Source organism: Periophthalmus magnuspinnatus, chromosome 4 (genome assembly GCF_009829125.3).
Source record: "Periophthalmus magnuspinnatus isolate fPerMag1 chromosome 4, fPerMag1.2.pri, whole genome shotgun sequence".
In the NCBI taxonomy this organism is placed as follows: domain Eukaryota; kingdom Metazoa; phylum Chordata; class Actinopteri; order Gobiiformes; family Gobiidae; genus Periophthalmus; species Periophthalmus magnuspinnatus.
The window spans coordinates 21,482,239-21,509,949 of record NC_047129.1 but is presented as its reverse complement, the minus strand read 5'-3'; the positions used below and the strand labels follow the sequence as shown (position 1 = coordinate 21,509,949).

General features: G+C 41.5%; 1 protein-coding gene across 1 annotated transcript; it reads left to right on the top strand.

Moving 5' to 3' along the window:
- Nucleotides 1–29: 29 nt before the first annotated feature.
- Nucleotides 30–27,262, top strand: LOC117394027 (epidermal growth factor receptor substrate 15-like 1). Its single transcript, XM_033992039.2, has 26 exons — nt 30–78; nt 1,980–2,021; nt 3,128–3,217; nt 3,319–3,366; nt 4,306–4,401; nt 5,275–5,343; nt 5,792–5,917; nt 6,074–6,133; nt 6,827–7,087; nt 7,881–8,038; nt 8,522–8,678; nt 11,891–11,953; nt 12,814–12,899; nt 13,534–13,606; nt 14,287–14,448; nt 15,072–15,269; nt 15,818–15,994; nt 16,841–16,973; nt 17,589–17,639; nt 18,293–18,426; nt 19,360–19,426; nt 19,506–19,648; nt 20,178–20,271; nt 21,044–21,184; nt 21,553–21,569; nt 21,819–27,262. Exons 1-26 carry the CDS (start codon nt 52–54, stop codon nt 21,963–21,965), a joined length of 2,820 nt encoding a protein of 939 aa, XP_033847930.1. The 5' UTR covers nt 30–51; the 3' UTR covers nt 21,966–27,262.
- Nucleotides 27,263–27,711: the final 449 nt, after the last annotated feature.

The window sequence follows — 27,711 nt, the reverse complement described above, 5'->3', positions numbered from 1 at the left end:
GCTTTGGTTTGTCAGCCTGTGGGAGCGGCTCCGCGGAGGGACAGCACAAACATGGCAGCGCTCACATCACTCACTCAGGTACCTTTCCCTCAGCCTTCCCCTCGTGACCCCTGCTTTAAACCGCACTGTAGACCTGGAGTTTGCTTTCTCTCATTGTCCGTGTTTTACTCTTTGATATGAAAAAAGCATCTATTTCAGAGGGAGGACAAAGCAGATCCATGAGCCGGGCCTGCGCAGAACCGTTATCCAGCCTAATGCCCTGCGCCCCTGCACGCTAGCACTCCTATCTACGGCATTCAACTACTGCATGTCCTTCCTCTACTTATCACCAAAAAATACTGTATGTCAGATTGTGCCTACATGTCCAAGAGTTTTATGTATTTAAGAGGACGGAATTAAAATGCCCTCAGAGGTAACCGGGTGCTTAGTTTTCAGCTAACGGCGGCTAAGCTAGCTCTGTGATTGAAGAAGAGGTGGATAAAGCAGAGCGCAGTGGAGATATACCCGCTAGCTGTACTGTTGCCAAACCCAAACACAAGTCCTGGTGAAGACTTGGATCTGCACTGATTTAATACGCCTTTTGACCTATATCATTGCTGCAGTTGTAGTTTATTCCTAGTTGAGTTCAATCTATCTATGCTAGAATATCCAGATTGACTCTAGACCTGGTTTACAGTAGCTGGACCTAACATTAGTCTGATTTGATCCTTAGATGTGGATTATAACATAGTCTACATCTTAGTTTAGGCATCGTTTAGACCAGATTTAGACCTAATCTTGTCCTGCATTGTTCCTTTTTGGATGCTGGGTACGGCCATTCATTCACCAGCCTTTCCACACAGAGCTGACTCAAATGCTAAACGCAGCATCGCTAGTGGAGTTTTAGTGATTTTGCATCCAAAAAATACAGGAAAGCATTAACACAATAGTTTGAGTGTAGGTCACTAACTGTGTGTAGGTCAGATGAGCCCACAAGGATGGATCTTTGCTGCAGAAATAAACGCAGCAAGGTTAGGCACAGTGGAGAGGTCACGTGTTGTGCTTTGAGGTGGTGTCCCTCAAATGTCTCCAGAGGGACACAGGATCACATCATGTGAGTTAGGCTGTCAAACTGTAACCAGCTTGTTTCATGACTGTTATTGCTCATGAATAGTACTGTAGTTAAATTTGTCCTGTGCTATAAATGTGTCATAATTACTGAAAGAGTCATCACAATTATTAACACTGCACCATCTTATTTTTATTTCTTAATGCATCATTTTTCTAGTGGATGATAGGGTGTGAAATGATCAAAAATGGGATACTAATCAAAACAACTCATTTGAGCAGGTATTGATACTAAAAAGTCACATTCACAGGACAGAAATTAACCTTTCCTGGATAGGTTTAGAATGATCTTGAGCTGTATCAAAACAAGTGTAAGCCACATAGACTAGTTTATGGACCACTACGGAACCTATCTGGTCGACTTAGGCATTACACAGATATGAAATGACATGTTAATATAAAATAAAGTAGTAGTAGTAGTAAAGTAAATGGAATATCCTATTAAATTGTCCAAACTGTTTTTTATCCAATGTGTTTTTATTATTATCATGGTATCAGAATCTGTATTGAGTATTGAATCTATTCCTTATTGAAACTGAGTTTGAAATTTTAGTATCGTGACAACACTAGTCATTACTTTGTCATTCAGAATGGTTTATTGCACATTTCTAAAGCCAATGTGATGTGGCATAAAAGAGACAAAAAAATTGAAATTAAATCTTGCTTTTAAATGTTCTCACAAAGCAACTATTATTTTTTAGTTCTTGTGGTTATATTAAGACCTGAATAATCACAAAATCTATCATAATCTAAAGTCTGCCGGACACGTGATGGTGGGCCCGCAGACATGTAGAGCACTTAGAGTCAGACTGTGGTTCTCCTCACACAGTTCCTCAGTAGCTCTTAACCTGCTGATGCTCCTCTGTTTACAGCTGTCCAGTGGAAGCCCCCTCTTCGAGAGTTTCTACAGACAGGTGAGGCATGTTTAAAATTCAAGAGCTGTTCAAATCGTGTCTGAGTTTTAAAGAACACATTATTATTATGCCACATAACCTGGAATTGTAAATTATGGCTCCATAATATGAGAAAAAGATGCAATGTTCAGTAACTAAAATTAAAACAAAAAATGCACATGCCATTCTTTCATCATCAAAATAAAAACTTAACAAAGACAAAACCAAGAATAACCCAAGTTTAATGTATGAAAATCATGAGTAAATATCTGTCTTTTCATACATTTTACTTAAAAAAAATGTAAATTTCTGTAAAATGGAGAACTTTGTGTTGTTATTTGTATTTTCTTGCGATATCAATTATTGAGTCAATATTGTGATATTGATATTTTTGCAATATACAGTGCACCCCTAAATGTATTTTGTTTTAGGCTTGTTTCATTAATCCATTAATCTAAAGTCGTCTTCTCTGAGCAGACTAAAATGCTCAGTTTGCATTTGGCCAGTTTTGTTGCGCCACAGTTAAAGCTCCGGACTTCTCTTGTGGAGTTTTTAAGCCCACAAAGCATCACCAGACTCATTATGTGGTCAAATTGTGCTCACAATTAACTCATGATACATAGCATTCACAGAGAATAAGGGCTTCATTTGTATAGTTTAAAATGGTTAATTCCTGTTGGTGACAGCAGAGGAACCTCCTGCACCTACATGCTTAAATTGAGGTGAACAGAGGTGTAGTATATCAAGTACGCAGACATTATTTTAAGTTAGAACATGTGAAATACTTATTCCAAGCTGACCCAAAGCATGTTTAAAAGATAATTAAAGCCACAAGAATGCATAATGTGTTGTTTAAAACATTTTGTGACCTAGCCATTTTCTGTAATTTGTAGAAAACAAATCAGTAAAAGTAAAGTTATTATTATTTTTACACATTAAAGTGGACCAGGGTATCTTTAAAAAGCTCAAATTCATGACTGACCTCTTTCGTCATTGTTTTTTGTTGCTTATGTTTATCACAAAAAATTACAAAATGCATTGACAATAAACAATAGGTAAATAGGTATTTTTCCCAAATTTCAATAGTTTTTACCTAAGATGACCTGACTTGACCTGGCTTTTTTCAGGTGGACCCAGGGAACACGGGCAGGGTGGGGCCCACTGAAGCGGCTCTGTTTCTAAAGAAATCTGGCCTGCCTGACACCACACTGGGAAAGGTATGTGCTACTGATTGACTGAACTGTATGGGTGATCAGTTCTGCGTATTCATGATGGCCTTTTTTCTGCGTATGCATGTTTGGTCTTTGTTTGTGCTCAGATTTGGGACTTGGCTGACCCCGATGGAAAAGGCTATCTGGACAAACAGGTATGCGATACTGAGCTCAAAGTCATCACAATGTTTAATCAGGCTGGGTCTAGCTTAGTGAGGACACCAAAAATTAGATTCAAGAACATTAATTTTACAAACGATAATGAAGCTGGAGTCCTAAATTATATATTGTTACATGACGATGTGACACAGCTATTTCTTGCTTCTGGGTCTAAGGTGCATCCTCCAGGTAATTGCAAACATGGACATAGACAATGTCCTTGATGTTTAGCAACAACCTATCACATGTTAAAAAGGGATCACTGTCATTTAACAGCAACAACGTTATAAGTGTGACAGTTTTGACAGATGATTTTATGTCAACAAACAAAACAACTGTTGTTAATTTAAGCTGTTTAACTCCTTATGTTCTTATCTCACTGATGTATTTGAACAATACAGAACACACTTAACAATTCCATTGTAGGGCTGTGTAGGGCAGGGGTGTCCAACACCATACAATCATAACCTCAATAAAAAATTGAGAATGAAATATAGTAGACACTTGACTCAGTTAAACCTATATAAACCCACTGCTTATGTTTCAATCTTATAAAAATAGATAGTATAGCTTTAGGGGTGCCTCTAGTGGTTAGTGGGACCTTATAGCTACTTATGGAGTAAACAATGTTGTGCTTGATGAACTTATTTTTATTTTTTTGAGTTCACCCAACACATAGACTCTCCAAATAGTGCAATTTCTGCAAGTTTGTTCAGGCTGTAATGACCAAATCAGACAACTCAGGGTGCACATTTTGGAGTATCTTCAACATTCACACACAGTTTGGTGCTGGACTGAAACACAGTGCAGTGAAAGTGTCTACAGTAGGAGCGGGCGAATACTTATAAGGCAATGGGGTTAGAGATCTATTCATCTTTAGTTTCAAATAGTGTATTCCTCAGAGTAACAGTGTTGACCTTCTCCCGTCTCCTTAGGGCTTCTATGTGGCTCTACGCCTGGTGGCCTGTGCGCAGAGCGGCCAGGAGGTGGCGCTGTCCAGCCTGAGCCTTACTGTCCCACCACCCAAATTTGTGAGTATGATTTGTCCTTCTATTCAGTGTTATCATAAAATAATGTTGTACTATTTTGATTGATGATGTAGATACAGTTTTGTATTTTATTAAACATGTTTTGCTAATTAATCATATTGTATCAAACATCTACTCATTTATAATCTTAAAACTCCAAATTGTTGCGTTTCCATTACATTTTCTATCTCAGTGTTCTGGTTGTCTCTGGGTGTCTGAGTGCTCTGTCTCTGTGTGTCTCTGGGTGTCTGAGTGCCCTGTCTTTGGGTATCTGTGTGCTCTGTTTTTGGATGTCACTGGTATTTCTGGGACTCTCTGGTGTCTCGGAGTATCTAAGTGCTCTTTCTCTGGATATCTCAGTGATCTGGATGTGTCTGGCTTCTCTGGGTGCCTCTGGCTGTCTCTGGGTGTCTGAGAGCTGTATACCTGAGTGTATCTGGGTGTCTAATTGATCTGTCCCTGGGTATCTTAGTGCTCTGTCTCTGGGTGTCTCTGGGTGTGAGTGATCCGTCTCTGGGTATCTGAATGCTCTGTCTCTGGGTGTCTGAGTGCTCTGTCTGGGTGTCTTGAGAGCTCTGCGTTTGAGTGTTTCTGGGTGTCTGAGTGATCTGTCTCTGAGTGCTGTCTCTGGGTGTTTGAGTGAGCTGTCTCTGGGTGTCTGAGTGCTGTGTCTCTGGGTTTTTCTGGGTGTGACTGGGTATCTGAGCACTCTGTGTCTAGGTGTGTCTGGGTGTCTCTGGGTGTCTCTGGGTTTCTCTAGGTATCCCTGGGTGTCTGAGTGCTCTGTTTCTGGTGTATGTGGGTGCCTCTGGGTGTCTCTGGGTGTCCCTGGATGTCCCAAGCTGTGTGAGTGCTCTCTCTCTATGTCTCATACAGAAGGACAGCAGCAGCCCATCTCTGGGCAGCGTGGCTTCAGGCGGTGGAGAGCAGCACTGGGCAGTTAGGGTAAGACACTCATATAGCTCATATGACTTTTATTTAATGGCTTTATACTAGAAACAGGTCCGTTGACTTTCTCAGTTAAAAAATTGCATAGAATTCTGCTCTAGCAACAGATTTTATTATTGGCATGTTTGTTATCTTACAAAAAAGGGTATGCAACATTTTGAACATTTATGTATGATCTAAAATGTCCAAAGAATTGGAAGTAAGTTCAGAGCTGTGGGCGGGGATAGTGGGTAGGTAATAATGAGGAATGATGAGGAAAAAGTGTATTCAAGCCGATTTTGCTTAATATGACTTCTTCACTGCCAGCCACTCTGTAGTCTGTAGTATTTCCTCTATTTTCTTAGCCTAGCAGTGAAACCATAACAGAGCCCCAGTATTAAAGTATATATAAATATTCCATCATTATAAATATCAAAGCATTGTGTGTGTGTGTGCCTGTATCCAGGCCGAGGAAAGGAGTAAGTTTGACGGTATTTTCGAGAGTCTGGCTCCGGTGAACGGACTCCTGTCTGGAGACAAGGTCAAACCTGTGCTCATCAACTCCAAGTTGCCTCTGGACATCCTTGGCAAGGTAGGGCCAACGCATCATGTCTGTGTGTGTGCTACAAAGATGGTTCATATAACCTCATTGTACTGTACTGCACTGTACAGTATAGTTACTGCATTGCCATTTACTAAAGGACATTAAAACTAAAGATGCTGGTGCAAAATATTTTCTATTTTTTAGGTGTGGGATCTCAGCGATATTGACAAAGATGGCCACCTGGACAGGGATGAGTTTGCAGTGGTGAGTGATGCACTGTGAGTTCAAACATGTGGGGAGTCTTTTTGGCTGGACCATTTATTCATGTTTTGTTCCCCTTTGGGCTCATCTGGTTTAGACATGATTTATTATATAATTTATTTAGTCATTTTTTAGTTTGTTCTCAGAAGGGGCTTGGGGCATGTGTCCTACTCCAATAGGAAGTGATAAAGTGTCATAGCACCGGTAAAGGGTTACCGCCGAGATCCAGCGGAGTATTATAGGGCCAAGTTTACTCTGGATTTGTCTTGGTTTAACCTGGTTTAGAGTGTGTTTATTCCTGGGTTAGACCTGGCATAGATCTGTTTTTGATATGCTTGCTTTGGGACCATTTTGTTCTTACAATTTAAACCTGTTTACATCTGCTTAGACTTTATTTATATTTGGTTAAGTCCAGTTTAGTCTGGTTTCGTCCTAGTATAGGCTCGTCCTAGTATAGGCTTGGTTTAGTCTTGGTCTATTTCCTAAGTAGTGAAATAGACCTAGTGTAAAAACAATTGCACTGCCAACCTATGGGTGAATCAGTGGATCTGATCACTCTACCAATGATGTTTGTTCAGTCCCGGTTTAGTCCTAGCCCTGTTTTAGCCCTGGTGTAGTCCTGGTTTAGTCCTAGTTTAGTCCTTGTTTAGTCGTGTTATATTATTTTAAATGTACATACTCTCCTGTGATTTCCAGGCCATGTATCTGGTTTACCGTGCCCTCGAGAAGGAGCCTGTCCCATCGGTGCTGCCCCCATCACTGGTCCCTCCGTCCAAGAGGAAGAAGAGCCTGGTGTCTTTGTCCGGGACACTGCCTGGTGTACCTGGTGTACCTGGTCTGCCAGCCAGTCCCCCGCCCCCCAAAGACTCGCTGAGGTCGACCCCGTCTCATGGCAGCATGACTTCCCTCAACAGCACAGGCAGCTTGTCCCCCAAGCACTCGCTCAAGTCTGCCCAGGTATTACACAGTTAAAGAGGGGCTAAACACCCAATCTCCACCCACAACCATATTTCAATTAGAGCTGTTAAACTAGGCAGTACCTGGAAGACTAAAGGGAAAGTAAGGGGGGAGGAGGTGTGGGGAATATGAGAAACAGTGTGATTGGTCTAATGAGTACCTGCACTTCAAACTCCACCGCTGGCATCACACAGGACACCCCTGATTAAAACCAGGTGTTTCTGATTACAAACACCTGGTTTTAATCGGGGCTGTCCTGTGTGATGTCACATAGTACTTGAAATTGCAGTGGTCACTGGAGTCAGGACACACTCACACTTGCAAATTTACATATTTTGCACTGAATTTGCCAAGAAGGACTAGGGACAGTAGATAATGCTATTAAAACAGAATATAAACAGTTTAGTAGCAAAAGTGTTAAGTTCCCCTTTAAAACTAGGGTTGTCTCTTTGAATGTTCAGTTAGTTAAATCAAACTGGAACCTTCTTGCTGTGAGGTCAGAGTGCAAGCCACTCAGCCCCTGTGGTATTTCTACTTATTAAACCATAATAGAGAAAAAACTTTCTATAGCAATGTCTCAGGAGCACCCATAGTAATCCCTTTGTATATTAAAATAATGAATTACAGTCAATTATAGTTTTAAGAATTTTGTATCTCAGAGAATCCTGGGCTGTTTGATTTTGTTGAACCCACAGTTCACATTTAGCATTTGAGAATGCTAAATGTGTAAAAACAATATAACAGAAATAAAATAAAATACGTTACCATGCCTTCTTCTCCGGTCTTTTCTCAGCAGACAGTGAACTGGGTGGTGCCTGTGTCGGAGCGCGGTCGTTATGATGACATTTTCCTGAAGACGGATGCAGACATGGATGGCTTTGTGAGTGGGCTGGAGGTCAAGGACATCTTCATGCAGTCGGGACTCTCACAGAATGTCCTTGCACATATATGGTAAGAAGAGACAAGCTATATCTACTGTTCATGTCACACATTCGTAAGAATCAGTGCTTCTATTCTTTCTGTTCTTAAAAACATGAAAAACTCAAAAGCTCATTTTAAATAGTTTGCATTGGTCTAAAGTTATTCCTCACTCACTTTATGCTTTTTGGGCATCTTAAATATTCAGTGTAATTAGTTTATAAGCACTTTTCACTCTGTCACTCTGAAGCCAGAGCGGAGTTTTGCAGTGACTCTAAAGCAAACAAATAGCATGCTAACACGCACTTCTGTTTTTTGGACAATAAAACACTTTATTATTACATACAGACGGAGATGTTCTTACTTTGCCTGGAACATTCCAAAGAATTGTACAACCGTGACCTTTCTCAATAAAGAATGTTCCACTACCACTGTTTTTAACCGTCTATCTCCATGGAGTCATACAGGTCCCCAGTCTTAGCAGACTGCAACTTTGTTGTAATTATGTGTCCACAGGGCCTTGGCAGACACCAGGCAGATGGGGAAGCTGACCCGTGAGCAGTTTTCTTTGGCCATGCACCTGATTCAGCAAAAAGTGAGCAAAGGCCTGGACCCTCCCCAGACACTGAGTGCAGATATGATTCCCCCATCCGAGAGGGGGACCCCAGTGCCTGTAAGTCTACCTCTGGTTTACTATGCTGTCCTACAAGGGGAAAGCGCAGTAACTGCGTATTTTGCCGCCATATCACCCATCTGTCTCATTTTTGAGAAATCTTGATGTGACATTTGCAGTAACTACAAATTCTTCAGTGATACAAAGGAAAAGTGCAGTAACTGCAGTTCGCAATGTTCTATCTGACAAATTCAAATGTAGATACTGTAGTTTTCCGTTGTTCTACTGAAGATTTTCACACAACATGCAGATACTGCAACTTTTTTTTGTCTAATTCTGAAATTGACAGACAGAATGTATATAAGAACAGAGCATTGTATTAGAGGCATATAGTACCATTCTAATCACACAGATGCTGCACTAGTAAAGATTATCATCATCTTCATGTCCAATGTTTTGTAATTAAGAATGAAGCAATGTTGTGGAAAAAGACTCCGTTTGTAGGCACTGATTAATGTTGAAGCAAAGACGAAAAATGTATTTCTTGCAAGAAATAGGTCCAGCAGAAGAACCAACAGCATTCCCCCAAAGTCAGATCATATGATAAAAATCACTAAGTTTATATACTCTGAGATGATCATACATTTCAAAGTGACAATGTGACAACTCCTACTGAGGTGTGGCCAGACAAGCTCTTGGTGGCATTCATGAGCTAGTTCACCTTAGGCTGTAATATGTAGAGTTAAATCAATACAGGGTGTGATACACTTCAAAGGAGAGATATTGGAAAGCCAACTGTTTGGTCTGATTGCATCTATATTCAAATACAGTACAAACACATCTTAACAAGATTAACAAACAAAAGGGAACAATAGGGTTTACATGAAAGGTTTTCCTAACACCGTGTTTGACTACCAAATCAAATAAGTTTTAGTTACAAGACCAAGTGAGTTTCTAAAAGATAAAATAATTGCACAATATTTTAATGTGCTGTATAAGCAACATTGTTATCAATAAAAGCAATTTGAACATGTCTCATATGCGGGGTACGTAGGTAGATAGGTAATGTTTATGAAATTTTACATACAAATTCTACATTCCTTCTACATTCCTTTAAACCATAAGTTTAATATAGCAAGTTTTCGGAGCCATTCCCAGACAAATGATAACGTTCCATATTTGTGGATTTTTTGTTTGTATATTTGTTTCAACAACAGTTAATTGCCATATAGTTATATAAGCAATGGCAGAGACCAGAGACGGGAGTGATCATGAAGAACAGCCTTCCCGATCTGAACCCGAGTGGTGTTCTGTTAATGGACTTCTGTGTTAGTCACAGTTTGTCTATAACGAACACCATGTTCAAGCACAAGGGTGTCCATCAGTGCACGTGACACCAGGACATCCTAGGTCGGAGGTTGATGATTGGCTTTGTTGTTGTGTCATCTGACCCCCAGCCATGCGTCTTGGATATGTGGATGGGGGGGGCTGAGCTGTCAACCGATCTCCACCTGGTGGTGAGTTGGATCAGCTGGCAGATGAGGAAGCCGTACAGACCTGGCAGACCCAAGCTTAGTGTCTGTTGGGAACATCTGGCGGAGCCCTCTGTCAGCAGAGTTTTCAACTCACACCTCCGGGAGAGCTTCTCTCAGATCCCAGGGGAGGCTGGGGACATGGATTCCAAGTGGACCATGTTCTCCGCCTCCATAGTCGATGTGCCTGCTTGTAGCTGTCAGCTGTAGCTTGTACAGTTGCAGAGGCAAAAACGGGGTTGGGAGGAGTTTGGGAAGGCCATAGAGGAGGACTATTGGTTGATCTCAAAGAGATTCTGGCAATTCATCTGATGCCTTAGGAGAGGGAAGCAGTGCTTCACCAACACAGTTTATAGTGCGGGTGGAGAACTGCTGACCTCGACTGGGGATGTTGTCATACAGTGGAAGGAATATTTTGAGGATCTCCTCAATCCCACTGCCATGTCTTCTGAGGAAGAAGCAGAGACGGACTCATCCATCACCCTGGCTGAGGTCACCGAGGTGGTTGGAAAGCTCCTTGATGGCAAGGCTCCAGGGGTATATGAGATCCATCCCGAGTGTCTGAAGTCTCTGGATGTTGTGGGGTTGTCTTGGCTGACACGTCTCTGCAACATTGAGTTGCGATCGGGAGGAGTACCGCTGGACTGGCAGAACGGGGTTGGGGTCCCTCTAGAAGGGGGACCAGAGAGGGTGAGTTCCAACTACAGGGGAATCACACTCCTCAGCCTTCTCAGTAAGGTCTATTCCAGAGTAGTGGAGAGGAGAATCTGACCGGTAGTCGAACCTCAGATTCAGGAGGAGCAGTGTGTTTTTTTATCCCGGTCGTGGAACACTGGATCAGCTATACTCTCCATCAGGTGCTCAAGGGTTCATGGGAGTTTGCCCAACCAGTCCATATGTGTTTTGTGGATCTGGAGAAGGCATTGGTCCGTGTCCCTTGTGGTGCTTTTTGGGAGAAGCTGTGTTTGCATTGCCGACAGTAAGTCAGACCTGTTCCCAGTGCATGGGATTGGACTCTGCCAGGGCTGCCCTTTGTTTCATTGTATTTATGGACAGAATTTCTTGGCGTAGCCATGGGCTCGGGGATGTCTGGTTCGTGGACCACAGGATCTCATCTCTGCTGTTTGCAGATGATGTTGTTCTGATGGCTTCATTGAGAAGTGGCAGGGATGGGAATCAGCTCCTCCAAATTTGAGGCCATGGTTCTCGACTGGAAAAAGGTGGCTTGCCCTCTCTGGGTGGGTGGAGAGTCCTTGCCTCAAGTGTAGTAGTTCAAGTATCTCGAAGTCTTATCCATGAGTGAGGGAAGGATGGAGTGTAAGATTGACAGTTGGATCGGTGCAGTGTCTGCCGTGATGTGGCCGTGTATTGGATTGTCGTGGCAAAGAAGGAGCTGAGTCGAAACGCAAAGTTCTCGATTTACCGATCAATCTACGTTCCTACCCTTACCTATGGTCATGAGCTTTTGGTAATCACCAAAAGGATGAGATCGTAGATACAAGTGGCGATAGGGTGAAGAGCTTGGTCACACAGAGGAAGCTTAGAGTAGAGCCACTGCTCCTCCATGTGATGAGCCAGTTGAGGTGGTTTGAGCATCTGTTCCGGATGCCCCTGGACGCCTCGGAGGAGCTGGTGGACATGTCTGGGGTGAGCGAAGTCTGGGAGTAAATGGATGGAGTTATATAGGCCACTCACTTCATCTGAAATTATGATGTTATATTTTGATCTTTTTGTGTGCAGGGTATGGCAGGATACATGGCCCCAGCAGGATCTGACATGGTAGCTCGGTCTGACATGAGGAGGGTAAGAAGAAGGTCATATGCTCAATCCTGCCACCAAGGATGCTTTTTAGTCTCTCCTCTTTTCATCCATTTCTTGTTTATATTCCTCAGTTTTGAATTGGCCTTAATACACTTATCCTTTAGTCTATTTTGTTGGACAGGTTTTACAGAGTTAAGAATTTGCCTGTGAATTGAAAGGATAAAGATTGTCAGGCATCTGAAACATCTTCAACTTAAAACCAAGATCAAAAGATTACTTTTTAACCCTTTTTTACATTAAATGTGATTGTCAGTTGTCAACAATTACAAATGATTCCTCATTCCTCAAGCAAGATCCAACAAAGATTCAAACTCACTTTCACAGAGAGGTTGAGTATTGTAAAATAGACCCTACAATGTTTTGTGAATATGGTTATGGTTGCATAATACCAAAATCAAACCAAAATCACAATTTAAATATGTGCAATTATCAGACTGCAATTATTTAGGTAATAGAATGTCCAGTACACAATAAAATATCCAGTATGTTTTATTTAAAACTTGAATGTTCTGCGTGTGATTTTTGTATAAGTTTAGCAGTTCGTATTTCAGTCTTCTCTCAGAGGTTAATACTCCTGGAATTGTTTACAATGTGCGCTCTAAACAGGATCCTAAAGTTATATTGCAAATGTGATCACAATCACAATATTTAGCGTTACAGTATGTAACTTTTTAGCCAAAAATGCACAAAAAAGCATGTTGTTCCTTACTGTGAGCAGGCTTGCATCTCCACAAACCTGACTATTATTTGGCCTAGAAGAGGGCTTCCTCCTGCTGATTCTGATTGTTAGCCCTCACTGTTAGCCCCTTCCTTCACTCTGCTTGCTTTGTATGTGCCTACAGGACAGCTCCAGCTCTGTGGGGTCAGGAGAGTTCACCGGCATCAAAGAGCTGGACGACTTGAGTCAGGAGATCGCACAGCTCCAGAGGTGAGAACGTCATCATTAGACAGGTGAAAGAACAGGATTATATTAGCAGACAGGTAAAGGACAGGGTTGTGTTAGCAAACAATTGAAAGGACTGGGTTTATTAACGGAGGAGTGATTCTAGAAACAGACTTCTCCAACAGAAGTGTGGAGAGAGGGTTGGGTTATAGTTCCTGACAGATGAGGTGAGAAGTTCTGAAGTACAGTATATCGCTACAGAGATATACTATGACAAACGATGATATTGAAAGTACTTTATGCCACTGATACAAAAACAAGACAATATAATCCTTGTAAACCATTTTTAAATAGACTGTAGCATTAAGTGACCTGAGCTGCAACAAATAAATAACAGAAAGCAATAATTAGCCACAGAAGTTACTTTTTCAACCCTTTGCAGCTCAGAACAAAAATAACCAAATATTCCACTTGTACAAAGAAATTGTGCACACAATACATTTTGTGCCCCAAAATACATTGTTCCAGCTTTATATATTGAATGATAAGTTCATATTGTAATTATCGTGAGCGGCCTAATGGTAGCAGACAGGTGAGTAAAGGAAGTGAATTTCATTTACTGTGCAATAGTTTTGCTTTTAAATATCAACTAACTGTAGAACAATTATCTCATTGCTAGGGAGAAGTACACTCTGGAGCAGGACATCAGAGAGACTGAGGAGTCCATCAGGCACAAGACCACCGAGGTCCAGGTGTGCACCTGTCTGGGTCCTGTCGCCCTGTACTCCTGTCAAGTAGATAAGTCTTTATTCGCCTAGACTCTGTAGCTTTATCACCAGGTTCATTATAAGAGTCAACACACAATCTCAATTTCACTGTTACCAATGAGAACATTTAAATCAAAAGCAAATATCTTACTAAGATGTATAGCAAATAATAGTATTTACATGGAGTGAAATGCAGAATTCATAATGTAGTTTGGACTAGTTTAACCTGGTGTAGATTCAAATAAAATGGGACACTTATTAGTTTCCTCTCATACCCCCTCTCATGTCTTATATCCCCTCTCATGTCTCCTCTCATGTCCCCTCTCATATCTCATGTCCCCTCTTATGTGTCCTCTCATGTCTCCTCTTATACCCATTCTCATGTCTCCTCTCTTGTCCCCGCTCATATCTCATGTTCCCTCTCATGTCTCATGTCCCCTCTCATGTCTCCTCTCATGTCCTCTCTCATATCTCATGTTCCCTCTCATGTCTCATGCCCCCTCTCATGTTTCTCCTAATGTCCCCTCTCACGTCCCCTCTCATGTCTTATGTACCCTCTCACGTCCTCTTTCATGTCCCGTCTCATGTCTGACATCCCATCTCATATCCCCTTTCATGTCTCATGTCCCTTCTCACATCCCCTGTCATATCTCATGCCTTCTCAGGACATGCAGAGTGACTTGGACAGGGAGACGGCCACCCTGCAGGAGCTAGAGGCACAGAAGCAGGAGGCGCAGGAGCGGTTGGAAGAGATGGACCAACAGAAAAACAAGCTGGAGGACATGCTTAACGAGGTCCGCATCAAGTGCCAGGAGGAGTCGCACATGGTGAGATATTATGCTGCTCTGCTGGCATACAAGACAGTAGCCTCACTAATGATACTGATACCAGGAACCTAACCTGAAGCTGTAATTTTGATGAAAGTTTAATAAATATAAGTCATATCTAATGGAAGCTTATGAGGCTCTTTATCAAATTTCCTCCTCTCTCTGAGCATGTAAATATATATGAGATCTTGAAAGAGTGCAAAAGATTTATCAGCAAAATTTTGAAGCTATTTCAATGACATTAGTCATCTGTGTCTGTGAACACTTGAGATTTGGAAATGCATTTGTAGACCTTCAGTTGAATCCATCTCCTGTAGGAGTGATCAGAATGTTAATTATCCATCCATTTTCTATCAGGCCCTTGCAGTAGTGTAAGTCTAGGATTCGCTGCTCCTCCTAGTCCCTACTAGGAGGAGCAGCGACTCTACTCCGAGCTCCTTGTGTGTGACCAAGCCCCACACCCTGTCTCTAAGGGAGTGCTCAGCCACCTTGCGGAGGAAACTCATTTTGACCACTTGTATCCGCAATCTTGTCCTTTCATTCATTAACACAGCAAATACGACAAAAACAATAGGTTAGGTTTGATATAACGTACTGTTTTTTTATGTTTGTTGTGCGCTCAGATCTCCAGCCTGCAGAGCCAGATCCACTCTCAGGAGTCCGACCTCCACAGTCAGGAGGAGGAGCTGAGTCGGGCCAAGGCGGACCTGGGCAGGCTGCAGCAGGAGGAGAGCCAACTGGAGCAGAGCCTCAACGCGGGCAAGATCCAACTGGAAACCATCATCAAGTCCCTAAAAGCCACACAGGACGAGATCAACCAGGTACTCACAGCCTCCAGGTACTCACAGCCTCCAGCAGGTACTCCTCGTGACCAACAAGGTACTCACAGCCTTCAGCAGGTACTCCTCATGTGATCAACCAGGTACACACCCTCAGTATGTACTCACCATTAGGTACTTAAACCCTCCAGTAGGTACCCTGTACGAGTTCAACCAGGTACTCACATTCTCCAGTAGGTATTCACCACTAGATCAACCAGGTACTCACTTTGATTCAGTCAGTATTGACTTGGCTAATAGTCAGGGTATTATCATATTTATTCATTGAATTCTGATACACCCCATACACCCAACTTTCTTTGCATGTAAAATCCACAATCATATTTTAGGCTTTTGGCTTGCTGATTGGTCAGTGCCTCTAGGATAGGAGGGGAGGCACAGACAGCAGCAGAGATTAAACGATTTTTAAACATGTGGAAATTAAACAAAATATCATGTATGCTTGACATTTGTAGTAGAAATGTTAAATCCTTCTTAGCTTTCCCCATGACTTCCTTGGGCCTTTTCTGACTGTGCCGTCTGACTCCCAGGCTCGTAGTAAGCTGTGCCAGATTCAGGACAGCCAGCAGGAGGTGTCCCGGAGCATCGAGCAGTTCAACAGCACCCTGAATGGCACCCACGGGGGCAGCATGACCAATCTGGCAGACATGGGTGAGACGTTCAGTGACCGGGAGAACGGGGGATTTACGGCACCCAGACCCACCCAGGTAGTACTTTTAGGTATATTTTCTAAGAATTGGCTTTTTCAGTTTTAATCCTCTGATGATGCCTTGTAATTGAATGTGACAATAGCACAGTGACAGTAATTTTAGAAGTGTATATGTAACTGTACGCATTTATACATTGCTCCAGACTAATAATTTTAGTTGACTACACTGGTGTGCCAAGATTTCATTTGGATGCACCAGAACATGATTTGAGTCTAAACGGGACCGTGGATGCTCATATTGATCACAGACTCTGAAACTGTGTTGTTTAAATCAATTTTGTATTTTATTTGAGAGACTAAAACTTAAAACTTTTCTTTTTAAAATTATTTATCAGTTTCATAATGTGTGTGGAGCCCACCTGATGACCTGCGTAAAAAAGATTCTAAATTGTGGCCTTGAATTATGATTTCCCACAACATGTAATTCATATTCAAGCTTTAGCCAATTCCTTCCCACAAATTAAGAAGTTAACTCTTAAACTCAGAATTACTGAAACCCCTTGGAAATCAAGGTTTGCAAATCAAACCGTCTCTGTCCATTGTCCTGAGCTGCCGGAAGTACTGCCGGAGGCACTGCCTCATTTCCGGTTAGTGATAAAATGTGGCTTCTTCCAAACTGTTCAAATCATACCTTTTAGCTCCTAGGCATTTGTTATTGTCAGGGCCCACTAATTCAAGGCTTTGAATGTAGATTAATATTTGAATTTCCCAATCTTCCAGGCTGTCCAGATTTTTCTGCAGCATTGAAGGATGAGTCAAATGCAGAGGACAAATTTCGTTACGGGGACAATGAAGTGTATCTTAAATATAACAAGTATGTGTGTCTGTGTGCATGTGTGTCCAGGTGGAGGATCCATTCAAAGTGAAGGCATCAGTGTTCCCCAGTCAGCCCCCACCGGTATTCCCTAGCCAGCCTCAGGAGCTGCACTGTGACCCCTTCCACTCTGAGGACCCCTTCAAAAGCGACCCGTTCAAGGGTAACTTCACTGTGCAAAATCCTGCTGCATAATTCTACTGACCAGCATTATGTTTGATTGCAACATGATTCGATGATGTACTAGTGGTGGTTTTTCTAAGTACCGGTAGTACTTAGTTTGATGGGACAGTACCTGTGGTAAATATTTATCATAGCATCAGTTGTTTGTGGAAAAAAGTACAAAAATACGTAATTAGAAATGGAATACCTTTTTTTTTTTTTTTTTTTTTTTTAAGGCATTTTTAAAAACACAATGAAGATGTAAAGTTTGGGCCATTGTTTACTGTATGGTTGCTACTAAGTGACACTTATGGAATCGCATCTATGCATCTATGTATTTCACATCTGCTGCCTGTGTCCAACCAGAGAGAAAATGACAAACTTTAACAAAAAAATATATAGAAAAAACTAGGCTAAGATTTTTTCGCAAATGTTTTAGGAAAATTAGTAGTCGTATGCACTTTAAACCTGACTGGATGATGTGTTGTATTGTCTTTAAACATGATTGCATGACGTGCTGTAGTGTCTTAAAACCTGATCCTTTTGCTTTTTGCTTGTGACTGTCTTCTCTTTTCTCGCTGTTGGTTTTCTCTTCCTTTGCTCTTTGCTCCTAAAGGTGACCCTTTCCAAACTGATCCCTTTGCAAAGCTGCCCACAGGACCTGCAGGTATATATGCTGTGTTAGGGACCTCCACAGCTAGTAACACACCTAAGATGCAATAGGCTACATTTTTACTCTACTTCCCATATATATATATATATATATATATATATATATATATATATATATATATATATACACTATTTTGCTCGCTACTGCAAGAACTTCACAACACACCAGAAAAACCTTCTCTTGTAAGCAGAGGTGGGTAGCAAAGATATTGTAACCAAGTAAGACTTATTTCAAAATACTCTTAGTCACATAGAAATACAAAGTATTGGGGAAAACTACTACTAGTAAGAGTAATTGTAAAAGTAACTGGACGCAAAATCTGATTTATAATTTGAAGTTTATGTAATTGGAAGGACATAGCAAATAATGCACATGTTTTTTCAAAGGATAGGTCTTAAAATGAAAATTGTATCTGAAGGTACTGTGCAAGTAACACAACTTGGTCACAGAGAGAAGAGCAACCAAAACTTTTACTCAAATGAGAGCGCTGTTACACAAACATAATTGTCAAGTAGTAATGTAACTATCCCTCTTATCTGTTTATACGTTGTTGTCAGAGTAAGTATAACAACTAATTCATACTTTACATGTTTTATCAGCTGAAGCCTAGCTTCGCTAAGTATCTGTGACTGTTTTGTGCTGCTCAGATCCTTTTGGAGGAGACCCATTTAAAGAGACAGACCCATTCAAATCATCCTCAGAAGATTTCTTTAAGAAGACCACAAAGGACCCCTTCTCTGCAGCAGACCCTTTTAACAAAAGTGCCACACTGCCATCCAAGGTACGCTACATCCCCCTCACATATACACTCACATATAATGCAGAAGCTTTTTAACTGCTTTTGGACACCTGTGCCCAGGAAGTTCATGTTTGTCCAGTGATCTTTGATGAAGTGAGGATATATTGGTGGGTTTCAGATTCTAGACTGTGAAGAGGTCATACTTCAGATTAACTGTATTGTGAAAAATCTAAAAAGAAATTTCTCATATGTTAAACATGATGATTTCTATCAGTGACTCGACCCTAGAACTCACTGTATGATCCCCATATTAGATATTATTGGCATATAAAATGTTGCGATGTCATCTGAAACCCAGCAATTGAAAAAAAATATAATATTCATCAGTACAGCATTTGCAGTGGTGCCATATATGTGTGTGTGTATCGTACTACTGTGGTAAAGAAGTAGCTGAGCCCAAAGGCAAGGCTCTCCATTTGCAGCTCAATCTACTTTGCTACCCTCACCTCTAGTCCCTTCTTTAGGTCAGATTTGCTTGAGATCTCAGGATTATACGTATTCTCATCTATGGTCATGAGCTTTGGGTAATGACCAAAAGCATAAGATGGCAAATACAAACAGTCTCAGTGACTTTCCTCTGTAGGGTGGCTGGGGGCTCGCTTAGAGATAGGGTGAGGAGCTCAGTCACACGGGAGGAGCATGAAGTAGAGTAGCTGCTCTTCCACGTGGAGAGGAGCCAGTTAAGGTAGCTCAGCCTGAGCAGAGGCAATTCCTGAAGTAGATTATTATCAGGAAAATGCTTTTAAAAACCCTGAATTCAAATTAAAATATCCATATTTCCAAATCACTCTATACTGATCCAATGTAACACCTTTAAAGGGCGCCTTTACTAACTAAACTAAGCGTGTTTTCTTTGTGTATGAACAGACTGAACAGTGAACATGTCCTTTACATATCTCACTATGTCCTTCACAGCAACAAACCAGTCACTTCCCCAGCGCTGACCCCTTCTCCTCAAGCAACCCAAAGTCTAAAGGAGCTGGTACGCCCCATGCAGTTCAGTGCAGTTGATATAATGTAACTGTGGCCATGACTTCTGATGACTCGTGTGTTGTATTCAGACCTGTTCGGCTCCTTGGACCCGTTTGGCAGCAGCTCCTTCAGCAGCACTAACACCTCTGCGGGCTTTGCAGACTTCAGCCACATGTCCAAACCCAGAGACCCGTTTGAGGGCAGGGCCAGCTGGCTGCCAGACTACCAGAAGGTACCCGATAGGCTGCGTTAACATTCCACAATTTCATTATGTCATAATCTCAGATGGTGGGCAGAGGTCTATACAATTCTATGGGAGATTCACTGTTTTTGAATGAAATGTTGAACCTTAATATTTGTTTGGGATTGCCTCTACAAACTTGTCATATTAATCCTATGGTTTAATGTCCTTTCAACTGAAACAATCACGTATTTAGGACTGAATAATGGCACCACTTTCTGAAGTTATTGTGATTATCTGTTATCTTTACTGAGAAGACATTGAATTTTTCTGTTTCATGTGGATAGGCCCAGTAATTACAGAGATATGAACCATAAATCAGGTCAACAAATCTGCAACAGTGACTGACAGTCAAACAGCAAATCCCACCATAGAATTTTAACCTGTTGTCCAGCTCAGTTTAGACTATAGAATACTACAATACTACAATTTGATGTTCAAATGTTTTTCTCATGAATGAGTACAGATGCATTTTAAAAGTCGGCTTTTCACTTATGTCATGTTCTGTGTCTTTCTTTAGTCAGTATTTGCAGAAGATCCATTCAGTAGAAAAAGTGACACCCCAGCTCTACCCCCAAAGAAAGGAGTCCCCCCAAGGCCCAAGCCCCCCAGTGGTGAGTGCTCACAGCTCATGACACTGCACACAGGACACCTGTACAGTACATGCAAAGTTCCCTTGGACTCAAGTGCACTTCTCCCTGTGCCTGAGTGGACTTTGCTCTGGAGCTCTGGCTTACCACATTATCTTAAAGAACAAATATTATGCATTACTCGTATAAGACGTATAATCGCTATTTGTATTGTTATTACCTTTGCTTGGCATTTCATTTTTAGAAATTAAAATAATGGATATTTATAAAGCTCTAGATTATTTTACCTTCAGCAGTTACATACACTTAAACATACCGAGATCTGGCATTACAAAGCCACCTACTGGTAGCAGAGGGAAATACCGTGGAAAAAACTAAAAACAGTTGCGGGTTACTTACATACTCCTCCAACTGGGTTCTCCGGCCAGAACCAAACCTTTCTCAAGATCTGGAGTTGGGTTTCAGGGTATGGCCCACTGGAACAAACTAAGAAAACGTGTGTAATATGTGTAGATGTAAATGGAAATGTTTGTCCTTTATGTGACAGAGTTCCATGCCTCTTGCTCCTCCTCTTCCTTTTCCTTCTCCTCACTCTTCCCCCTCCTCCCTCTTCCTCCTCTTTCTCCTCCTCTTGTTCCTCCTCTTCCACTTCCTCTACTTCCTCCTCCTCTTTCTTCTTCTTTTCTTCCACCTCTCCCTCCCCGTTTTCCTTTTTTTATTTCACTTCCTCCTCCCTCATCTTCTCCTTCCTCTTCTTCCTTCTGCTCCTCCTCTTCTTCTTCCTCTTCCTCCTCAGGTAAAAGCACTCCCGTGAGCAGTGAGTCCAGGACCGACCCATTCCAGCCCTTTGGCACTGAACCCGTGGACCCCTTCCACAGTAAAAAGGGAGTGGACCCCTTCAGTGGCAAAGACCCCTTTGCCCCAGCCTCCACCACAAGTAAACCTCTCTATCTGCTTTTTAAGTTTAACACAATGCAAATGAAATCAACTTAATTAGAGATAGACCAATATGTCAGTTGGCTGTTATTTGCACTTTCTAGCGTATCTGCAGTGGGCTTTAAATCTCCAGCATAGACCTGTCGTTTGGGTTAACCACCTGCCTAAAGGAAATATGTTTTGCTTTATTTAGTGTAAAAAGGGGCACAGCACAAGATGGAACTGCACAGCTCTCTTAGGGGTTTGCCGTGAAAGGGGGTTGTGGATAAGTTTATTGATTTCAAATAATTAGTCACCCATATTGGTCTTTAAACTTGATCTCTGTGCCTTGTGCCTTGGTGGATAACTTGTTTTTTTGTGTTTTGACAGGAGCAGAGAAAGGCAAGGTAAGACTTCAAATTTATCTTCTATTTAAACATGTTAAGTTGTAGTTCCAGTCTCACACTGTTATAGAGCAGTGGGTCTGCTTTAGTCGTACGATTAAAATGTGTGTAAAGCTGCCTACGGTGTTCACTCAGGATGATGCCTGATACACAATCATCATCACAATTGCTGACCATTTTACCATAGACATACATGCACAGTATCATGTCACTATCTTTTTACCATATCATCTGACCGATTCTCTTGTTTAGTTTGGGAACGAGGCGCAGCAGCTGGAGTGGGCCAAACGAGAGAGTGAGCGAGCGGAGAGGGAGAGACTCAAGAGACTCAGGCAGCAGGAGCAAGAAGACCTGGAGCTGGCCATCGCACTGAGCAAGGCTGAGATGTCCAATGCCTGAAGACATGTCCCCCCAACGTCAAAGGAGGTGTCCCCAACGTCTGAAGACATGTCGCTTTGTCGCACGCCTGACAGGACATGTCCCCCAAAGGCTAAGGACATGTCACCCTATGCCTCCTGTTCAACGGCTGAGAAGACATGTCTCTCCTGTGCAATGACTGAGAGGACATGTTCCCCCTGTGCAACACCGGAGAGGACATTTCCCTCCTGTGCAACGCCTGAGAGGACACGTTCCCTATCCCACTGCTGAGCGGACATGTCCCCTCTGTGTAACACCTGAGAGTACATGTTCCCCCATCCCACTACTGCGAGGACATGTCCCCCCTGTGCAGTGGCTGACAGGACATGTTCTCTTGTTTCGTGGGTGAGAGGACATGTCCCCCCGTGCAATGCCTGACAGGACATGTCCTCTTGTTCCACGGCTGAGAGGACATGTCCCCTCTAGGCAACGCCTGAGAGAACATGTCCCCCCCGTCCCACAGCTGAGAAGACATGTCCACCCTGTACAATGCCTGAGAGGACCTGTCCCCCCTGTACAACCCCTGAGAGGACATGTCCCCTCTGTGCAACGCATGAGAGGACATGTCTCCTCTTTCCCATGCCTGAGAGGACATATCCCCTCTGTCCCACAGCTGAGAGGACTGAGAGGACATGGCACCTCTGTCCAACGCTTAAGAGGACATGTCCCTTTATCACACTCCTGAGAGGACATATTTCCTCTTCTAACGCCTGAGAGGACATGTCCACTGTCCTCTCAATGTTTATCATGAACACTAATGGTAAATATTGTACTTTAGAGAACTTTGAACTAAGCCTGATGATCAGTGAAGGAGGATTGCTCCTGCTGCCCCTCCACCCAGGACTGAGGGGCTGAGGGGCACAGAGCTGTCTCTGCCCCGCCTCCCCTCCCTCCACACTCACAGTTTGGTGGGGGTCGTCTACTCATTCTCCTGGGTTTCTCCAGAAGCTGCTGCTCTACACTGGTCTGGGGACTTCAGAACTCTTGTATTATAAAATGTCCCATGTGTTGTGTCTCCGCCAACGTCTCGACTGCTTACCCCGAGGGCTTCCTGCTTCAGAGGCCCAAAGGAGAGAGGCCATAAGCTGTAGGACTCCTGTCACGCTAGGATCCTACACAACAGGTCCACTGCTTTTTACAGTGTATTCAGTATGTACAGGTGTCTGCAGGTGGGCGGGGCTTCAGGTGACATCACCATTTTCTAGAGGCTTAATAATGAAAGGTGCACTGTGTAACATTTCTGGGTCTGTCACCTACTTGTCTCATGAAAATATTATTGCTTTGCCTGGGATATTCCATTGTTGAGGTTTCAGAGTTAGTCATCGGCACACTATTGTTGTTGTTGTTGTTGTTTTCTCCATCCAGGAGCCACTTTCAACTTATTTAGTTAAATAAGTCTTGCGCAAAGGGAAGAGTTTTAGAATGAAACTGCCCCGGCTTTGTTTACTATCTAGCCTCATTAATCCATCCATCTAATAGAAAATGGCTTCTAGATGGGAGTCGAAACTTGATTTCAAAAACTTGGACCACTCCTGGACGACTGACGATTTATCATTATTTATGATCATTCATTGGTTTCAACTTCCTGTTTATAGGCACCATTTTGAGGACTTTTCACCATTCAAAAAATATTTTCTTTAGAATTGTTAATTGCTATTTTTCATTACTCTGAAACCCATGGATTGATTAATTGGTATTTTTATAAGAAATATCCAAAAAGAAAAATCCACAAATTTTGGATCTGATCGATAATGACTTGGTTGTTATATTTACTATTTTACATCACTTATGTGCATGATAGCAAACATAATGTTACCTGCACCTATTAAATATTACAGGCCTATTAAAAGTAGAGATGTCACCTGAAACCCAGCAATATGGTGATCCTTATCTGTCTAATGCAGCTCTATGGTCAAACACAGACACACCCACTGACTCCTCTGAGGCTCTGGGTGAATGACAGGTGGTTTTAACCAATCACAGTGAAGTGTGACCTCTCACATGAAACAGATAGCTTTAGTTACCTCACGATATAAAGCTAGTAAATGTACCAGAGATATGATAAACATTTACCTAATCTCAGTGAAAATCCTGATGTATGGCCTAATCTTACTGTAAGGCTGGATGGCTGAATCTGTTATAAGGGACCGTCTTACTTAGTTTCTTAACTTTTGGAATAGTTAAAGAAAATCTGAACTATCTAGAAATATATTAATACAACTAACTTAAAGAGGAGGTATTATACAAAATCAACTTTTTGGAGCTTTCTACCATGCTATATCATCAAAAACATGTCTAAAATGGTTTTATATGTCATCCATGCATGTTTGAGTAATCTAGCGATCTCTCTCGCCCTATTTTGAACCCTCCTTATGGCTAGCAGTATGATTCTGTCGAACGCTCTGCACACAAGCCTACGTCAAATATGCTCCTGCTCGGCAATTTTCCATAAATATACAAAAGCATGATACAAAATGATACACTACAATTTTACAAACCTGATGTGATGTGTTATGTTTTAATACCCATTAGAAGTGCAATACCACCTCTTTAAATACTGGTACTGTGTATGACTCAAGCACAAGCTGGTGTTATCTGATAGGTCAAAAGAGCGACTACTCCAGTCATTTTAATTACATTTACTGAAACCAGACTCCAACACATTGAAGCATTTTGTATTTTTCTGACTAAAACTGTGATTTTGTAGAGGGCACTCACATATTGTATGTACATTTGGAATAACAGTTATATTTATTTAATTTCTTTGTGCTTAAATGTGTTTAGTTTTAACAAGAATTTGCCATGACATGTTATTATTACCACTGGTTGTTTACAGATGCGTCAAAACACAAATTAACTGAAGGGAAGTGGGTTTTTTTATGTTTTAATGGAATTGTTTAAAGTTTATGTGATAGAGGTCATCAATATATCAATAACGGAATAGTTTCAAAGATATACTATGACACTGAGTATATCGTCTATAATAAAACAAAATATAATATTAATATAAGCAAGTGAAATTTCTGGATTTGACAGTCCTTTCATGTTTTGTGTGATACTTGAACCTCAGCCAAGACATTTAAGCCCCATTCACACAAAGATTCCAAAAACATGCCAGGTACAAAATGCCAGAATGCAATGTTACCATATAGTGTAACCAGGAAACCAAGCTTGTAACCAAGGAAACCAAGCAATGGTACTTCTAACTTTATTCACACGTAACACTTCCCTGTGTATTCTTAGTGATTTATCTAGGAATTTGACAGATCAAAAGCCCTATTCACATATGCAGCCTGACCCTGGAATTTTCCTGCATTTTTCCAGAACAGGGTCATGTGTGAACAAAGCCAGAACTCAACTATATCCAGAATTTTGGCAGTACCATTTCTTGGTTTCCTGATTATGCTAGTGGTAACATTTCATGCTCATTCAGTATAAGTGATGCAGCAGTGTTCTGGGACTGGGGCATGTGCAAACGGGGGTCACTGCTGAGTCTTCTGGAAAATTACAGGGAACTATGTGTGAATGGGGCTAAAAATGCAAATGCAGGGAAATATGTTCTGGCTTTATTCATGTATGACCCTGTTCTGGCAAAATACAGGTATATTCTCGGGTCAGACTACTTGTGTGAATGGTGTTTAACAAACCTGATGGATTGTAAAAAAATATCTGATTATGTTTCTCAAGTGAATCCATGGGTAGTTTTTGTCAGTATGGCCCACCCCTACTGTATTGTTTAGTTTTCTCCAGTTCTTCTTATCAAACATGTTCTTTGAAAATCAGACAGTATTCCTGATTTGAATTGCTTTGTTTTGCACACAGACGGCTAATGCTAACGTGGCTAATGCTAAACCGAGGCTAGCTCCTGTTGTTTCCTCTAGTGTTTGTGGTCTAGTCTCTGTGAGGTGAAGCCTAAGCAACTCCAGAGCTGCATGAAATGAACATTAAAATAAATAACAAGGCCTGTCACAGTTATATGCTACAGAAAATATTAAAATAAACAGCCATATTGAGAGCACCAACTGTAAAGCAGGATAGTGCCAGCAAACACTTTTCTAAATTAAATTTGCACGTTTCTGCTTGTCTTTATGTATATTATATCTTTGCCTGAAATGCCATACTGTGGAACATTTCAGGCAAAGCTATATGTTCATGAAGACAAGCAGAAAAGTGCAACTTTAACGCCTACATCTATCTTGCGTTTATTCAGTTATAGGTGTTTTTAATGCTCAAAAATACATGCATTCTTATTATGAGCCTCTAGCTATTGCCTCTGATCTGTAACTTGTCTCCAAGGAGATAGATATAGATCTAGAGAGATGAGGTAGATAAGGCCATACTTTGGAACATTAAATTGTAATTGTAACTAATCTTGATGGTAGTTTGAATAGTACAAATACATTTTTTTCAGTTTGTTGTTAATCATTTATCGTGATCTCAATCATAAACAGATGACAAATGTAACAATTTGCTCGGTAAACTTGCTTTAGTAAAAACTGTTGTTGAGCGCTTAGGCAAGATACTTCCACTCCCCTTACCCAGTGTGAATGTGGTGCGTGTGTTAGTGTTGGTGGTGGTCAGAGGACCTGATAGTGTAGATTGGCAGCCTTGGTTCTGTCGGTTTGCCCCGGGGCTGCTGTGGCTACAGTAGTATACCACCACAAGTGTGGAGTGAATGAATAATAATAATTTAAAACTTGAAAGGCGCTATATAACTCCAATGCATTACTACTATTATATTTTTTGGACTGTTAACAAATGGCTTAAATATTGCTTTGAAAATCTCTTGACAATTACTGACCTCAAGATGGACAGAATTCAAATGGGAAAAATGTAATTGTCTGTCAGGTGGAAGGCCTCAGAGTACTACCATATCTTTATGTTTCTTTTCATATGTATATCGCTGTATTTCTATCATTTGTGTATTGTGTATTTTGTGCAGCCCTGGTGTAGCCTGGCCTGGAGAAATACCTACGTGACACTGGTACTGGCTTCTTACCTCAGTTGTGCAATAGATGTTACATACTTGTTCATTTTAGTTTGATGTGTTTGTATTGTACTGTATATTTTAAACATATTTATACATTTCTGTATTAGCTACCTTCTCATTTCATTCTTCGTCAAGGAAGATCAGAATGTGAAAATGACTACCCTCTCACAAAATCTCATATTATTCACTACAAAGGAAGGGTCACTGATGGAGAAAGTATTGACCTGAGAGTACATGTGGGCAGGGCCGGGTGGCGCTGAGGGTCTCTGCCCACCTGGAATAAAGGCCTGCCAAAAGAAATGTGTTTGTGTATCCACTTTTTCCTGTTTTCCTTCTGGCAGCTGCATTTGTCCACCTCTCTATACACGAAGGCCAGGAGGAGGAGGGGCCTTCTGCAATTCATGTAGGTGGGAAATGTGTAAAGGGAAGGCTGTAGAATTTTTATTCACCTTTATTCACATTTCATAAACAGGACCCAGTGATGTATGAGGCACATATTCAAATCATTGGTTTCAGACATAAAGATTCCTGATTTGAAGGATTTGGAATAGCAACGGTCGTCCATCATGTAGAGAAGGTTTCTGCCCTATATTTTACTAGATAACCTCATTAAGGGTTGTCATGGCCTTATTGTAATGTGCCTGACTCATCTTCAGTATTGGCATTTGATTAAATCCAGTTGGTTTAAACCTAAAAGGACTATATCGCCTAATGTCTGTGCTAAAATGTAATATAGAC

Coding starts and splice junctions, on each gene's coding strand:
- LOC117394027 (XM_033992039.2), top strand. CDS start 52: ATGGCAGCGCTCACATCACTCACTCAG. Junction 8,039..8,521: donor AATGTCCTTGCACATATATG/GTAAGAAGAGAC, acceptor ATGTGTCCACAG/GGCCTTGGCAGACACCAGGC. Junction 19,649..20,177: donor GGCTGCCAGACTACCAGAAG/GTACCCGATAGG, acceptor GTCTTTCTTTAG/TCAGTATTTGCAGAAGATCC.